This window comes from Melanerpes formicivorus, unplaced genomic scaffold, assembly GCF_026170545.1.
Source record: "Melanerpes formicivorus ecotype bairdi unplaced genomic scaffold, bMelFor1.0.p_v2 SCAF_1211, whole genome shotgun sequence".
NCBI lineage: Eukaryota > Metazoa > Chordata > Aves > Piciformes > Picidae > Melanerpes > Melanerpes formicivorus.
The window spans coordinates 37,501-55,041 of NW_027143563.1; the positions used below are offsets into that span (position 1 = coordinate 37,501).

General features: G+C 52.2%; 1 protein-coding gene across 1 annotated transcript in view; it reads left to right on the forward strand.

Annotated features, from left to right (window-relative positions):
* The window catches only part of LOC137461154 (laminin subunit alpha-2-like), a gene marked incomplete at both ends in the record, with an annotated part of 52,327 nt that extends 35,889 nt beyond the window's left edge, over positions 1-16,438 (forward strand). The window contains 3 exons of the mRNA XM_068171018.1: positions 5,706-5,885; positions 7,758-7,847; positions 16,321-16,438. Coding sequence (XP_068027119.1) covers positions 5,706-5,885; positions 7,758-7,847; positions 16,321-16,438 — 388 coding nt within the window. The remainder of the gene's footprint in view (positions 1-5,705; positions 5,886-7,757; positions 7,848-16,320) is intronic.
* Positions 16,439-17,541: the final 1,103 nt, after the last annotated feature.

Here is a 17,541-nt window from a genome sequence, read left to right on the forward strand (position 1 = left end):
GATGTCATTGGCCTTCTTGGCCCCCTGGGCACACTGCTGGCTCATGTTCAGCTGCTGTCCACCACTACCCCCAGGTCCCTTTCTGCCTGGCTGCTCTCCTTCCTGACCTCAGTGTCATGGTGGTGTCCATGTTTGGACAAGGGCCAAGTCTCACACAGGACATAGCTGCATTTCAGTAGTTATGAGAAATTATCCAAGTTTGTCTTTTAAACTGAAACTGGGAACCATTTGAACAGAAGCTCTAAATACAGTCTTGGTGGGAATCATCATCTCTGCTGGTTTGCTGGTGCTGCTGGCAGATGGTCAATGAAAGCTTTCAAAAGGAGAGTCTGTGCTGTTTGCAAAGAGTCACAGAATGCAGCAGCTTGGTAAGGATCCTCCAAGGTCATCTTGTCCAACCTCCCTGCAGCCAGCAGGGACACCTCCCAGCAGCCCAGGCTGTTCATGGTCTCATTCAACCTGGCCTTCAGCACCTCCAGGAGGAAGCAGCCACAGCCTCCCTGGGCAGCCTGTGCCAGTGTCTCACCACCCTCACTCTCAAGAATTTCTTCCTCATCTCCAGAATACAGGATTAACCAGGCTGGAAAAGACCTCAGAGATCATCAAGTCCAACCTATCACCCAGCACCATCTAATCAACTAAACCATGGCACCAAGGGCCTCATCCAGGCTCTTGTTAAACATTTCCAGTGATGGTGACTCCACCACCTCCCTGGGCAGCACATTCCAATGGTCAATCTCTCTTGCTGGGAAGAACTTCTTCCTCACCTCCAGCTTAAACTTCCTGTGGCACAGCCTGAGACTGTGTCCTTTTGTTCTGCTGCTGGGTCCCTGGGAGGAAAGACTCAGTCTCTCCTCTCCCGGCTCAAAGCCATTGTTCCTCATCCTGTCACTCCCAGCCCTTGTTACAAGTCCCTCCCCAGTTCTCCTGCAGCCCTTTCAGGTACTGGAAGGCTGCTCTAAGGTCTCCCTGGAGCCTTATCTCCAGGCTGTCCAGCCCCAACTCTCCCAGTCTGTCCCCACAGGGGAGGTTCCCCAGCTCTCTAATCACCTTTGTGGCCTCCTCTGGACCATCTCAAATAGTCCCAGGTCCTTCTTGTGTTGGAGGCCCCAGAGGTGGATAGAGTGCTGCAGATGGGGTCTGATCAGAGCAGAGCAGAAAGGGCAGGATCCCCTCTTTTATTTTGCTGGCCTCACAGCTTTTGGTTCAGCCCAGGATGCCATTAGCCTTCTGGGTTTGGCATTTTGCATTGTCATTCTGTAAAGCTGCCACTCCAAGGCTGTGGAGATTCTCTCCAACAAGGTCTTAAGACTAAATTTGTTGTTTTAAAAAAATATAGACATCAACTACATGACAGCTTTTCATCATCTCTGCCATCTGGGTTCAAGCTCTGCCTGTGATTCATACTGCTGAATCTCTGTGGGCCCTTCTTGTTTGAAGGAAGGAGGGGGTGGAGTGAAAAAACCACTCAGACAAAAGGTATTTCCCTTCTCATGAGTAAATAGCATGCAAAGAAGTCTGCCCCTGTGCTCAGCACTGGGGAGGCCACACCTGGAGTCCTGTGTCCAGTTCTGGGCTCCTCAGGTCAAGAAGGACATTGAGAGACTTGAAGGTGTCCAGAGAAGGGCAAGGAGGCTGGGGAGGGGTCTGGAGCACAGCCCTGTGAGGAGAGGCTGAGGGAGCTGGGGTTGCTTAGCCTGGAGAAGAGGAGGCTCAGGGGAGACCTTCTTGCTCTCTCCAACTCCCTGCAGGGAGGTTGTAGCCAGGTGGGGGTTGGTCTCTTCTCCCAGGCACCCAGCAGCAGAACAAGAGGACACAGTCTCAAGCTGTGCCAAGGGAGGTTTAGGCTGGATGTTAGGAAGAAGTTCTTCCCAGCAAGAGAGACTGGCCATTGGAATGTGCTGCCCAGGGAGGTGGTGGAGTCACCATCTGTGAAGGTGTAGAAGAAGACCCTTGGTGCCATGGTTGAGTTGATTAGATGATCTTGGGTGACAGGTTGGACTTGATGTTCTCTGAGGTCTTTTCCACCCTTCTTGATTGCATGGTTCTGTGATTAGGCAGTGTTCTTACTCAGCTGTGGTTTCTCTTGGAAAGCTCTATCAGTTTCCACTGAACCTTTTGCCACCATCTCCAGGCTTCTTTTGAACTTTCCTCTCCACACATGTTCACCTCTCTGTTTTTTCACTGGGGACTTGGAGAGTTTGCTCTCTCAGATCATGTGTCCTGATTGTAGCCAGATGTTTCTCATGCAGGAGCTCCTTCTTGATTCCTCTGGGCTTCATCTTACAATCTTGTGTTTGTACCCTCTCTCTTTATTCCTTTTGTTTCCAGCCAACTACCTCCTTGAATGTATTCACTGGTAGTCAGGAGCAAGGTTGGGCCAGAGCCCTAAGTGACAGTGTTGTTATGGTATCAGGAGGACATAGCAACAGGAGAAGAGGCAATGGCCTCAAGTTGCACCAGGGGAGGTTTAAGTTGGATATGAGAAGGAACAGGTATAAGCTGGAACCTGGACAGTTGCACCTCAACATGAGGAGAAACTTTGCCACTGTGAGGGTGCTGGAGCCCTGCTACAGGCTGCCCAGGCAGGTTGTGGAGTCTCTGGAGACTTTCAAGAGCCACTTGGATGCTCCAACTAGAATTAGAATAGAATAAACCAGGTTGGAAGAGACCTTCGAGATCATCACATCCAACCTATCATCCAACACCACCTAATCAACTAACCCATGGCACCAAGCACCCCATCAAGTCTCCTCCTGAGCACCTCCAGGGATGGGGACTCCACCACCTCCCTGGGCAGCACATTCCAATGGCCAATCTCTCTTGCTGGGAAGAATTTCTTCCTCACCTCCAGCCTGAACCTCCCCTTGAACAGCTTGAGACTGTGTCCTCTTGTTCTGCTGCTGGCTGCCTGGCAGAAGAGACCAACCCCCACCTGGCTACAACCTCCCTGCAGGGAGTTGCAGAGAGCAAGAAGGTCTCCCCTGAGCCTCCTCTTCTCCAGGCTAAGCAACCCCAGCTCCCTCAGCCTCTCCTCACAGGGCTGTGCTCCAGACCCCTCCCCAGCCTCCTTGCCCTTCTCTGGACACCTTCAAGTCTCTCAATGTCCTTCTTGACCTGAGGAGCCCAGAACTGGACACAGGACTCCAGGTGTGGCCTAAGCAGTGCTGAGCACAGAGCACAATGACTTCCCTGCTCCTGCTGGCCACACTCCTCCTGATGCAGGCCAGGATGCCCTTGGCCTTCTTGGCCCCCTGGGCACACTGCTGGCTCATGTTCAGCCTACCATTGACCACTACCCCCAGGTACCTCTCTGCCTGGCTGCTCTCAGCCACTCTGACCCCAGCCTGTAGCACTGCCTGGGGTTGTTGTGGCCAATGTGCAGCATTTGGCACTTGGATGTGTTCAATCTCCTGCCCTTGGACTCTGCCCATCTGTCCAGCCTGGCAAGGTCCCTCTGCAGAGCTCTCCACCCTCTAACTGACCAACTCCTGCCCCCAGCTTGCTGTCATCTGCAAATTTGCTGATGACTGACTCAATGCCCTCATCCAGATCATCAATGAAGATGTTAAAGAGCACAGGGCCCAGCACTGCTCCCTGGGGCACACCACTGGTGCCTGGCTGCCAGCTGGCTGTGGCACCATTCATCACCACTCTCTGGGCTCCAGCCAGTTCCTCACCCAGTGCATTGCTCCTGCTTTGTGGGGGCAGCAGATTTTGTGTCTGTGCTCTGGGTGTGAGTGAGGGAGTGCCAGCTGGCACCCTCAGTGCAGCTGTCTGCCCAGCCCAGGGGTAGTTTGATCATGCTCTGTGCTAGCAAGTGCTGGATGGGCTGGCCCCTCACTCTGAGGAGGTGCCCAACATGCCCACTGCTCAGGGCAAGTCATTCTCTTGCTGATTTGAATGCTCCACACACTTGGCTCAGCATCTGAACATTCTTCTTAGCATCCTGGCCTGCAATAAAAATGCTCCAATTAAAATGTAACACTTCAGAATACAAGAAGATTAATGCTTTCCTTCCTTCCTCCCCCTAGGTGCTCATTACCAATGTTTTGCTCTACCTGCCATTCTTCTTGCAGGCCTCTGCCAGCAGCAACCCTTTAGCAGCCCATCTGTTTTATTCTGGTGCTTCACAGCTAATGTATGCCACCAGCAGCCAACAGGACAGGAGGGGAGGAAGAGGGTTTCCTTCTGTTGCATTGCCCTGGATGCTGCAGTTGGGGTCAGGAAGGCTCTTAATTAACAAGCCACAGAGCACAGCTGCCCAGAAGCTCCTTGGCAGAAGAGAAAGGGGGGGAAATCTTTCCAGGAAGCAGGAGGTGTGTGCAGATGGAGGTGTGTGCAGATGGAGGTGTGTGCAGATGGAGGTGTGTGCAGAGTGGAGGTGTGTGCAGATGGAGGTGTGTGCAGGTTGGAGGTGTGTGCAGATGGAGGTGTGTGCAGTTTGGAGGTGTGTGCAGGTTGGAGGTGTGTGCAGATGGAGGTGTGTGCAGTTTGGAGGTGTGTGCAGTTTGGAGGTGTGTGCAGGGTGGAGGTGTGTGCAGATGGAGTTGTGTGCAGTTTGGAGGTGTGTGAAGGTTGGAGGTGTGTGCAGATGGAGTTGTGTGCAGTTTGGAGGTGTGTGCAGTTTGGAGGTGTGTGCAGATGGAGGTGTGTGCAGTTTGGAGGTGTGTGCAGAGTGGAGGTGTGTGCAGATGGAGGTGTGTGCAGAGTGGAGGTGTGTGCAGGATGGAGGTGTGTGCAGGATGGAGGTGTGTGCAGATGGAGGTGTGTGCAGGATGGAGGTGTGTGCAGGATGGAGGTGTGTGCAGATGGAGGTGTGTGCAGGTTGGAGGTGTCCCTGAAAAGAAAACCACAGATGCTGAGCAGTGTTCCCAGAGGTGGCAAAGATTCTCCTGAGGGGCCAGATGAAAACTGTTGCAACCCAGGAAATTGCTCCAACCTGCTGGGAGCGAGACTCAAAGGGAATGGTGCAATGTGGAAGGAGATCATGGGAAAGGGGAGGATGCTTACAAATGCTTGTTAAGTCTCCTCTAGCTCTTGGAGTTTTCAGTGAGAGGATTCTCCCCCCCCTGCTCTGCTCTAGTGACACTCCACCTGCATCCAGTCCTGGTGCCCCCAGCACAAAAAAGATGTGGAACTGCTGGAGGGGGTCTAGAGGAGGCCACGAAGATGATCAGAGGGCTGGAGAACCTCCACTATGGGGGCAGGCTGTGGGAACTGGGCATGTTCAGCCTGGAGAAGAGAAGGCTCCAGGGAGACCTTAGAGCAGCCTTCCAGTACCTGAAGGGGCTCCAGGACAGCTGGGGAGGGACTTTTGACAAGGGTGAGGGCCAAAGGCTTTGAGCTGGAAGAGATTGAGGCTGGAGATGAGGAAGGAATTCTTGAGGGTGAGGGTGGTGAGACACTGGAAGATGTTGCCCAGAGAGGTGGTGGAAGCTTCATCTCTGAGGGTGTTCAAGGCCAGCCTCAAACAACCTGGGCTGGTGGGAGGTGTTCCTGCCCATGGCAGGGGGCTTGGAACTGATCTTTAAGGTCCCTTCCAACCCAGACCATTCCAGGATCTAATTGGGAAATCTGCTTGCTGAAGAGGCTCCGCTTTGCATTCCCAAAGGCCTTTGCTGCCTGCAGTGCTGTTTGCTGGTGTAACCATGGCAGCATTGCTGTCAGCCAATTTCTTATGGCTTGAATCATTCTGTTTTCAGATCCACACTTCTCTAATTAACGGAAGGCCCAGCGCTGATGACCCCTCCCAGGTGCTGCTGGAGTTCACCTCCGCTCGCTTCATTCGCCTGAGGTTCCAGAGGATTCGGACTCTGAATGCTGACTTAATGATGTTTGCACACAAGGACCCCAAGGAGATCGACCCCATCGTCACCAGGAGGGTAAGGTCTGGCAGGACAGCAGAAATGCACAGGCAGAAGTTCCTTCACACCTCTAAGTGCTCTGCTTACACTGTTTGCCAGAGGAAGTGTCGGGGTGTGGTTATCTGCCAGAATCCTGGAGTTAGAGAGTTAGAATCACAGGATAGGATAGGACAGGACAGGACAGGATAGGATAGGATAGGATAGGATAGGATAGGATAGGATAGGATAGGATAGGATAGGATAGGATAGGATAGGATGGGATGGAATGGAATGGAATGGAATGGAATGGAATGGAATGGAATAGAATAGAATAGAATAGAATAGAATAGAATAGAATAGAATAGAATAGAATAGAGTAGAATGGAATGGAATGGAATGGAATGGAATAGACTTGAATTGAATTGAATTGAATTGAATTGAATTGAATTGAATTGAATTGAATTGAATTGAATAAACAAGGTCAGAAGAGACCTTCAAGATCATTGTGTCCAACCTATCATAGAATCAATATGGGTGGAAAAGACCTCAAAGATCATCAAGTCCAACCTGTCACCACAGACCTCATGACTACTAAACCATGGCACCAAGTGCCAGTTCTCTCTTCACAGGATGTTGTTATCTTCCCTGCTTTGTTATCTCCACTAGCAATTTCATCTTTTCTTCTTCATGCTGTTATTAGCCTGGCGCTGTTCAGCCTGCAGAAGAGGAGGCTCAGGGGAGACCTTCTTGCTCTCTCCAACTCCCTGAAGGGAGGTTGTAGCCAGGTGGGGGTTGGTCTCTTCTCCCAGGCAATCAGCACCACAACAAGAGGACATAAACTCAAGCTGTGCCAGGGGAGGTTTAGGCTGGAGGGGAGGAAGAAGTTCTTCCCAGAAAGAGAGACTGGCCTTTGGAATGTGCTGCCCAGGGAGGTGGTGGAGTCCCCATCACTGGAGGTGTTTAGGAAGAGACTGGATGGGGTGCTTGGTGCCATGGGTTAGTTGATCAGATAGTGCTGGATGATAGATTGGACTTGATGATCTCAAAGGTCTTTTCCCTTCTCTCTCCTCTCCTCTCCTCTCCTCTCCTCTCCTCTCCTCTCCTCTCCGAACCTCTCCTCTCCTCTCCGAACCTCTCCTCTCCTCTCCTCTCCGAACCTCTCCTCTCCTCTCCGAACCTCTCCTCTCCTCTCCTCCTCTCCTCCTCTCCTCCTCTCCTCCTCTCCTCTCCTCTCCTCTCCTCTCCTCTCCTCTCCTCTCCTCTCCTCTCCTCTCCTCTCCTCTCCTCTCCTCTCCTCTCCTCTCCTCTCCTCTCCTCTCCTCTCCTCTCCGAACCTCTCCTCTCCGAACCTCTCCTCTCCTCTCCGAACCTCTCCTCTCCTCTCCTCTCCGAACCTCTCCTCTCCTCTCCTCTCCTCTCCTCTCCGAACCTCTCCTCTCCTCTCCTCTCCTCTCCTCTCCTCTCCTCTCCTCTCCTCTCCTCTCCTCTCCTCTCCTCTCCTCTCCTCTCCTCTCCTCTCCTCTCCTCTCCTCTCCTCTCCTCTCCTCTCCTCTCCTCTCCTCTCCTCTCCTCTCCTCTCCTCTCCTCTCCTCTCCTCTCCTCTCCTCTCCTCTCCTCTCCCCTCCCCTCCCCTCCCCTCCCCTCCCCTCCCCTCTCCTCTCCTCTCCTCTCCTCTCCTCTCCTCTCCTCTCCTCTCCTCTCCTCTCCTCTCCTCTCCTCTCCTCTCCTCTCCTCTCCTCTCCTCTGTTGATCAAGACCCAGCTTGGATTACACTGCCTGCTCACTTCCCCCCCACCCCCCCCAATCAAACCATGGCCTGGCAGTTCTGTCATCCCAAATGAATGCTGTATTTTGGCAGCTGCATATTTTTTGCACTCCACTGAGCAGTTCCATCTCTGTTTTGTCTTCCAGTATTACTACTCCATAAAGGACATCTCTGTTGGAGGCATGTGCATATGTTCAGGCCATGCCAAGGCATGCCCACTGGATCCAGCCACCAACGTATGTATTGGGGGGGGGGGATGGTGTGGTATTAAGTTATATTTATTGATATTACTTTAATTTTTATTCTATTGAGCCTGGATTTAATGTGTTCTGCAGAACAGCACATCTGAGGAGGGGCTGTGGGAACTGGTTGGGGTGGTTTAGTCTGGAGAAAAGCACTCCAGGGACAGGGATCTGCTGGAGAGGCTCCGTCACAGGGATATGAGGATGATCAGGGGACTGAGCACTGCCTGGGGAGGAGAGGCTGAGGGACCTGGGGCTGTTCAGTCTGGAAAAGAGAAGACTGAGAGGGGATTTAATCAATGTTTATCAATATCTGAGGGCTGGGGATCAGGAGGGAGGGGACAGGCTCTGCTCACTTGCTCCCTGGGATAGGATAAGAGGCAATGGATGCAAGCTGCAGCACAGGAGGCTCCACCTCAAGACAAGGAGGAACTTCTTCACTGTGAGGGTCACAGAGCCCTGGAGCAGGCTGCCCAGAGAGATTGTGGGGTCTCCTTCTCTGGAGCCTTGCAGCCCTGTCTGGATGTGTTCCTGAGTGACCTGTGCTGGATTCTATGGTTCCTGCTCTGGGAGGAGAGTTGGACTGGAAGGTTTTCAGAGGTCCATTCCAACTCCTAACATCCTGTGATCTGTGATCTTGTGAAAGGAAGCTAAGGGGAGACCTTGTTGCCTCCTGGGAAAGAAGGGACTCTCCTCTTTTGAGGAGCAGCTGAGGGAGCTGGGGTTGTTTATCCTGGAGAAGAGGAGGCTGAAGGTCTCCCTCACTGCTCTCTGCAACTCCCCCAAAAGAGGTTGGATCCAGGTGGGGTTGGTCTCTGCTCCCTAGTAACAAGTGAGGACTGGGGGGAATGGAGCAGAACTAGAAGTGGGGAGATTGAGATTGGCTGTGAGGAAGAAGTTGTTCCCCAGGAGGGTGGTGAGAGCCTGGCACAGGTTGCCCAGGGAGGTGGTGGAAGCCTCCTGCCTGGAGGTGTTTTCAGCCAGGCTGGATGTGGCTGTGAGCAACCTGCTGTGGTGTGAGGCGTCCCTGCCCATGGCAGGGGGTTGGGACTGGCTGAGCCTTGAGCTCCCTTCCAGCTCTGACAATTCTTTGTCAAGAGGAAATGGGCTCAAGTTGCCCCAGGGGAAGCTTAGGTTGAATATTAGAAGAAACTTCTTCAGTTAAAGGGTTCTCAAAGAGTGGAACAGGCTCCCCAGGGAGGTGGTTGAGTCTCCATGCTTGGAGGTGTTTCAAAGAGGCAAAGATGTTGTGCTGAGGGACGTGGCTTGACTTGCTGGCCACACTCTTCTTGATGCACCCCAGAGGTGCATTTGCCTTCTTAGGCACAAGGGCACCTTGCAGCCCCAGTGGAAGCCATGCACATTCTGTACCAATGTTTCTTAAAGGTGTTGTATACCTTGCAGCTAAGGCAAATGATGTTCATTCTGAATCCTGAAGTCTTCTTTTTGTGTCTTGAACTGAAGCTTATTCTTCTTTCCAGAAAGAGCTGTTGGCCACTGGAATGCCCAGGGAGGTGGTGGAGTCCCCATCCCTGGAGGTGTTCAAGAGGGGATTGGATGTGGCACTTGGAGCCATGGTTTAGTAGTCATGAGGTGTTGGGTGACAGGTTGGACTTGATGATCTGTGAGGTCTTTTCCAACCTTATTGATGCTGTGCTGTGATTCTATGCTATGGTTCAGCCTCACACTTGATAGCATTAGAGAATAGTTGGGCTGGATGATCTTAAAGGTCTGTTCCAATCAAAAGAATTCTATGATTCTATGCCTCCTTCATAGAGTGGAACAGGAGGTAAAAAATACCCCTGATATTCCTCAGGATTCTGTGAGCTTCTGTCCATTCCTCTCCTAGGAGAGCAGTCAGAAGCAGTGCCAGGATGGAACAGTGCTAGCAGCCAGGATAATCAGCATTCATACAATGGCAGCGGAGGCCTCTAGGAAGCAGAATCAGAGGTTCCAGATAATTCAGTCCATATTGGAAGTTTCCTAGGAACAACAGATTTTTGGGTTGCCTTCTGTATCAGAGTATCAGTCAGGGTTGGAAGGGACCACAAGGATCATCCAGTTCCAACCCCCTGCCATGGGCAGGGACACCTCACACTAGATCAGGCTGGCCAGAGCCTCATCCAGCCTGGGATTAAACACCTCCAGGGACAGGGCCCCAACCACCTCCCTGCACAACCCATTCCAGGGCTTCACCACTCTCATGGGGAAGAACTTCCTCCTCCCCTCCAGCCTCAATCTCCCCACCTCCAGCTTCATTCCATTCCCCCCAGTCCTATCACTGCCTGAGATCCTGAGCAGTCCCTCCCCAGCCTTCCTGGAGCCCCCTGCAGATACTGGAAGGCCACAATGAGGTCACCTCAGAGCCTTCTCTTCTGCAGACTGAACAGCCCCAACTCCTTCAGTCTGTCCTCACAGCAGAGCAGCTCCAGCCCTCTGCTCATCCTCCTGGCCCTGTTCTGGACACCTTCCAGCACCTCCAGATCCCTCCTGCAATAGGGGTTCCAGAACTGGAGGCAGTACTCCAGGTGGGGTCTCCCCAGAGCTGAGCAGAGGGGGAGAATCACCTCCCTTGCCCTGCTGGCCACACTTCTCCTGCTGCAGCCCAGGCTCTGGTTGGCTTTCTGGGCTGCAAGTGCACACTGAGAGCTCCTGCTGAGCTTCTCCTCCCCCAGCACCCCCAAGGCTCTCTCCTCAGGGCTGCTTTCCAGCCAGTCCCTGCCCAGCCTGCATTTGTGCCTGGGATTGCCTCCACCCAGCTGCAGGACCCTGCCCTTGGTCTTGTTGAACCTCCTGAGGTTGGCTTGTGCCCACCTCTCCAGCCTGTCCAGCTCCCTCTGGATGGATCCCTTCCCTCCAGCCTGTCTGCTGCACCACACAGCTTGGTGTCATCAGCAAAGCTGCTGAGGGTGCACTCAGTGCCACTGTCCATGGCACCCACAAAGATGTTGAACAAGCCTGGTCCCAGGACTGATCCCTGAGGGACTCTGCTTGTCCCTGGCCTCCAGTGGGCCATGGAGCCATGGACAGCCACTCTTTGGGTGCAGCCATCAAGCCAGTTCCTTATCCTGTAGCTGTAGAGAGGAGCACTGCCAGTCAGTCAGTCCTTCCTTTCCTGCTGGCTGTTAATCAAGGTGCTTCCTACATGACTGTCAAGTATTTAATCGATCCTTGCAAACAGATTATGGCTCTGGAATGGGATGGTAACAGTGCAGGAAATCTTAATTGAGTCATCAGTCAAGCTAGGCTAGAAAAACCAAGAGCTCCTTAGAATGGCTTCCAGCCTGTAGCTTGCTTTCATGTACCATTAATAAGCACATCACCAATATAACTGAGACACTGAAATACACTTTGTTCCTGGTGGTACAAATGTGTGCTCACATCATCACTAATGCAGCATTTCCAGGCTGCTGGCCTTGCTAGTGTGCCACAAGCACTGAACCACAGAACTGGTGAGATTAGAAGAGACATCTGAGATCAGAAGAGACCTCTCAGATCATCAAGTCCAACCTCTCCCCCAGAGCTCACATCCCCACCCCTGCTGCTGAGCCACTGCCACTACCCCACAGCCCTCAGCACCACAGCCATGCAGCTCTGAATCCCCTCCAGGGCTGGGGACTGCAGCACCTCCCTGGGCAGCCTGGGACAGTGCCTGAGAGCCCTTGCTGGGGAGAGATTGTTCCTAATCTCCAACCTGGACTTCCCTGGTACAACTTGAGGCTGGTTCTTCTTGTCCTGTTGCTTGTTGTATGTGAGAAGAGCCCAACCCCCACCTGGTTCCAACCTTCCTTTCAGGAAGTTATAGAGAGCAATGAGGTCTCTCCTGAGCCTCCACTTTTGAAGACTAAACACTCCCAGTTCCCTCAGCCATTCCTCACAACACTTACATCCTAGGCCCTTCACCCTTCAATGTCCTTCTTGGAGTGAGGGCTTCAAAACTGACTTTAGTACCCAGGTGTGGCCAATGTGGGACCTCCTCTTATAGCATTCACTTAAGAAGGAGCTTTGTAGGATTTAACAGGAAATCTGGTTTGGGTAGGACATCAAACCATTGTACAGGAACTGAGAGAAAAAACAATGGATGAAATCTGACAGAGATTGAGAAAATGTCATAGAATCACAGAATCAACCAGGTTGGGAAAGACCTCAGAGATCAGCAAGTCCAACCTGTCACCTAACACCTCCTGACAACTAAACCATGGCTCCTAGTGCCACATCCAAGACTTTCTTGATCAGCTCTAGGGGTGGTGACTCCACCACCTCCCTGGGCAGCACATTCCAGTGGCCAATTCCTCTTTCTGGGAAGAACTTTCTCCTCACCTCCAGCCTAAACCTCCCCTGGCACAGCTTGAGACTGTGTCCTCTTGTTCTGCTGCTGGCTGCCTGGGAGAAGAGACCAACCCCCACCTGGCTCCAACCTCCCTTCAGGCAGTTGTAGAGAGCAAGAAGGTCTCCCCTGAGCCTCCTCTTGTCCAGGTTAAACAACCCCAACTCTAAGCAGTTTCCAGGGATGCTTGCAAAGATTTTCCAGACCCCTTCCTTTAATCCTTCTAAGCCTTCCCTCTGCTGGCTTGTGTAGCAACTGGGGAGCTGTTGCTTCAGGTGGCCTCACTTAGCAAACTGCAGCATTGTCTCAGTGCCAGAACTGGGCCCTACCTCCCAGAAGAAGTGCTGTGATGGTGGCATCCTGCACCTCAGCTGCTTTGGCTGCTGGATAAAACGAAAGCAGTCTGACAGGTGTGGTGTCTTGTTTTGCAGGATGACAAATCTGTGTTTGCATTCTGACCAGGATGAAAAGCATCCTAAGTGAAACAGCTCCAGGCTTCAGGGGACTTGGAGTATTTGGTGTTTAGCTCTCCAGGGATGCTCTTTGGGCTGAGCCCTACCAAAATGCGTGAGATTTGGCTTGCAAGCATCATGACTGTGCTGGCTGGCAACACAATGAACCTTCCCCCAAGCATTACAAAGAATCATCTTGCTTGAATTTGCAGTCTTGCTTCTCTGAAGCATCCTTTAACTTAATCTTAACAGAGGATTCAAGCTTTGTCCTGTAAGGCACAGAATTCCTGCAGGCTGCTGGCTGCTTTGACCTCAGATGGCTGCACAGGGACCACAGAGAATCCCCTCCACTGGATAACTCCTGCACAGGCAATTTCTGCTCCTCATTTCTCCAAGCTGCAGTGTCTTTCCTCTTTCCCAAGCTGGTCCTGTGGCTCAGAGTTTGAGTGTTCCCTGCAGCAATATTTCCATCCTGGGACTAAGCTAAGGTGGTCTGCTGAGGAGCTGAGAAGTGACTGAAAGGTTTAGTCCTGCTCTTTTCTCTGAGATCACTGCTGTGATCCCTCACATAGAATGAATTATGGAGTAGAGAAGGGAAAGGGCTACAGAGATGCTGAGGGGGCTGGAACATCTCTCTTGTGAGGAAAGGCTGAGAGAATTTGAGCTGTTTAGCCTGGAGAAGAGCAGTCTGACGGGGATCTCATGGATGCTGATCAATACTTGAAGGATGGGTGTCAGGAGGATGGGGTCAGGCTTTGTTCAGTGGTGCTCAGTGACAGGACAAGGAGTAAAGGGCACAAGCTTGAACATCAGAAGTTCCATCTAAACATGAAGAGGAGCTGCTTTAAGGGTGACAGAGCACTGGAGCAGGCTGCCCTGTCCCTGAGTCCACACTACATAGGACAGAGTGGCTGAGAGCAGCCAGGCAGAAAGGGACCTGGGGGGTAGTGGTTGACAGCAGCTGAACATGAGCCAGCAGTGTGCCCAGGTGGCCAAGAAGGCCAATGGCATCCTGGCCTGCATCAGGAACACTATGGCCAGCAGAGGCAGGACAAGGGGTAAAGGGTACACACTTGAACATCAGAAGTTTCCATCTAAACATGAGGAGGAACTTCTGCAGTTTAAGGGTGACAGAGTACTGGAGCAGGCTGGCCAGAATGGTGGAGGAGTCTCCACCTCTGAAGTCATTCAAAGCCTGCCTGAACCTGAACCTGCTCCTGTGTGACCTTCTCTAGGCCACCCTGACTTGGCAGGGAGCTTGGAGCCAGTGATCTCCAAAGGCCCCTTCCACCCCCTAGCATTCTGTGACTCTGTGAAGGTTACATGGTGAGTTGACTCATCCAGTTAAAAAGAAGAAGAATAATGCTGAAGTTAAAAGAAAAGCCAACTGTTGTTGGATGAGTCAACAGGATTGATTTCACTGTGCAGCTGCAGGCTTGCTGCACGGAAGGGAAGGGTGGAGAATGGCTCACTCCTAGTGTAAGCCAGCTCTCAGGTCAGTTTTCCTGGCATATGCAGCTGGATCTGAGGGCTACCAGCACTGTGCTGTGTTGGGAAAACTTTCCTTCTCCCACCCTTCTTTCTTTAGCCAGTTGGAATGAGATTCACAGAACCACAGAATGTTAGGGGTTGGAAGGGACCTCCAAAGCTCATCCAGTCCAACCCCCCTGCCAGAGCAGGGTCACCTAGAGCAGATCACACAGGGACACATCCAAGGCAGGTCTTGAATACCTCCAGAGAGGGAAACTCCACAACCCCCCTGGGCAGCCTGCTCCAGGCCTCTGTCACCCTCACAGGGAAAACATTTTCCCTCATATTTACATGAATCTTCCTCTGCCTCAGCTTCCACCACTGCCCCCTGTGCTGGCACTGGGCATCCCCCAGCAGAGCCTGGCTCCAGCCTCTGGGCACTCACCCACTGCACATTTATAAACACTGATGAGGTCACCTCTCAGCCTCCTACAAGCTACAGAGCCCTCAGCTCCCTCAGGCTCTCCTACTAAGGAAGATGTTCCACTGCCTTCATCATTTTTGCTGGACTCTTTCAAGCAGTTCCCTGAGGTCCCTTCTTGACCTGAAGGGTCCAGAACTGGACACAGTATTCCAGATGTGACTGCACTAGGGCAGAGCAGAGGAGAATGAGAACTTCTCTTGACCTATTGGTCCACAGCCTTTCTAGTCCACCCCAGAATGGCATTGGCCTTCCTAGCCACAAGAGCACAATGCTGGCTCATGGTCATCCTCCTGTGTTCTTGGATTCTCCTCAGGTTCCCTGGCCAGGTAGCTTCTTTTGCATCGTGGCTGTTATCTGAACAAGATCTAGAAGTTAAAGGCAACTCTGTTGTCTCCTGCTTGGTGAATGCAGGACTGGGGTGGCTTGAACATTCCCCCCAGCACAAAATTGCCAGACCAGCTCAGGTGAAAGCAAATGAAGCCTCATTCACAAGCAAAACTACAATCTAAAATATGGAATGCAGTGAGCATGAGCCAGCAGTGTGCCCAGGTGGCCAAGAAGGCCAAGGGCATCCTGGCCTGCATCAGGAAGAGTGTGGCCAGCAGGAGCAGGGAAGTCCTTGTGCCCTGTGCTCAGCACTGCTTAGGCCACACCTTGAGTCCTGTGTCCAGTTCTGGGCTCCTCAGGTCAAGAAGGACATTGAGAGACTTGAAGGTGTCCAGAGAAGGGCAAGGAGGCTGGGGGAGGGGTCTGGAGCACAGCCCTGTGAGGAGAGGCTGAGGGAGCTGGGGTTGCTTAGCCTGGAGAAGAGGAGGCTAAGGGGAGACCTCATTGCCCTCTCCAACTCCCTGAAGGGAGGTTGTAGCCAGGTGGGGGTTGGTCTCTTCTCCCAGGGCCCCCAGCAGCAGAACAAGAGGACACAGTCTCAAGCTGTGCCAGGGGAGGTTTAGGCTGGAGGTGAGGAGAAAGTTCTTCCCAGAGAGAGTTGTTAGCCATTGGGATGTGCTGCCCAGGGAGGTGGTGGAGTCCCCCATCCCTGGAGGTGTTCAAGAGGGGATTGGATGTGGCACTTGGTGCCATGGTTTAGTCATGAGGTCTGTGGTGACAGGTTGGACTTGCTGATCTTTGAGGTCTGTTCCAACCTTGGTGGTTCTGTGGTTCTGTGACTCTGGATGTGTACCAATAGACAGTATTTACATATATGTACAATTGATAAACAACACAAGAACCCCCCCTGGACAAAACCAGGGGGTTACCAACAGCTTCCTCCTCCCTGCTCCCTCCCCACCCTCTACAAGGTAAAAAAGAGATGAGCAGAGAGTGGTTTGGTAGTACTTAGCCACAACAAAGAGATGCAGCCAAGGTCAGCACAGGCAGCAGCAGCACCACCCAGAGCAAAGGAGCTGAGAAGGGAGAGAGTTAGTTTGCCAAACAAACTTTAGGTTGGATCCCAGCCCCATGGGGCTATTCTGACCTTATCATTGTTTTCCTTTTGCATTCAATGGTGATTTATGTGCATTCTACCACTTTCTCCTCAAGATCTACAGGAAATGTTCCAGGCACAGCCTAAACCTACCACAAGGAACACACCCATGAACCAAACTGAAGAAACAGAGGGACAGCAGAGTAAATCCTTGATGTTGTCATCATGAGAATTGCAGTTGCAGGTTCTGCACATGGGCAGGCTCTTCAGATCACCACACTGAGTGAATCTTTCTTTTTCTTTCCCATCAGAAATCTGTCTGCCAGTGTGAGCACAACACCTGTGGGGAGACGTGTGACCGCTGCTGCCCTGGCTTCCACCAGCAGCCCTGGCAAGCTGGCACCTTCCTGGAGAAGCACGAATGTGAACGTGAGTTGGGGGTGGCACAGAGCAGGAACTCTCTCTGGGAAGAACTTTCTCCCTCACCTCCAGCCTAAACCTCCCCTGGCACAGCTTGAGACTGTGTCCCTCTTGTTCTGCTGCTGGGGGCCTGGGAGAAGAGGCCAACCCCCCACCTGGCTACAACCCTCCCTGCAGGGAGTTGGAGAGAGCAAGAAGGTCTCCCCTGAGCCTCCTCTTCTCCAGGCTAAGCAACCCCAGCTCCCTCAGCCTCTCCTCACAGGGCTGTGCTCCAAACCCCTCCCCAGCCTCCTTGCCTTCTCTGGACACCTTCAAGTCTCTCAATGTCCTTCTTGAGCTGAGGGAGCCCAGAACTGGACACAGGACTCAAGGTGTGGCCTAAGCAGTGCTGAGCACAGGGCACAAGGACTTCCCTGCTCCTGCTGGCCACACTCTTCCTGATGCAGGCCAGGATGCCCTTGGCCTTCTTGGCCCCCTGGGCACACTGCTGGCTCATGTTCACTGCATTCCATAGTTTAGATTGTAGTTTTGCTGTTCAGCTGCTGTCAACCAGTACATAATCCAACAAGTACTTGTATTAGTTCTTTGTCACCACCTGCTCTGTTTTTCTTGGATGAGGTAAAATGGTTTGAAGCTGGAGCAGGGCACATTTAGGTTGGATATCAGGAGGAAGTTCTGCACAATGAGGGTGGTGACATACTGGAACAGGTTGCCCAGGGATGTGGTTGAGGCTCCATCCCTGAAGGCATTCAAGGTTAAACTTTATGTGGTCCTGATCAACCTGCTCTAGTTGGAGGTGTCCCTGCTGGCTGCAAGGGAATTGGACAAGCTGTGAATAGAATAGAATAGAATAGAATAGAATAGAATAGAATAGAATAGAATAGAATAGAATAGAATAGATAGAATAGGATTAAACAAGTTGGAAAAGACCTTTGAGATCATCAAGTCCAACCTATTACCTATTACCCAAAACCTCCTGACAACTAAACCATGGTTCCAAGTGCCACATCCAAGCCTTCAAGTCTCTCAATGTCCTTCTTACGCTGAGGAGCCCAGAACTGGACACAGGACTCCAGGTGTGGCCTGAGCAGTGCTGAGCACAGGGGCAGACT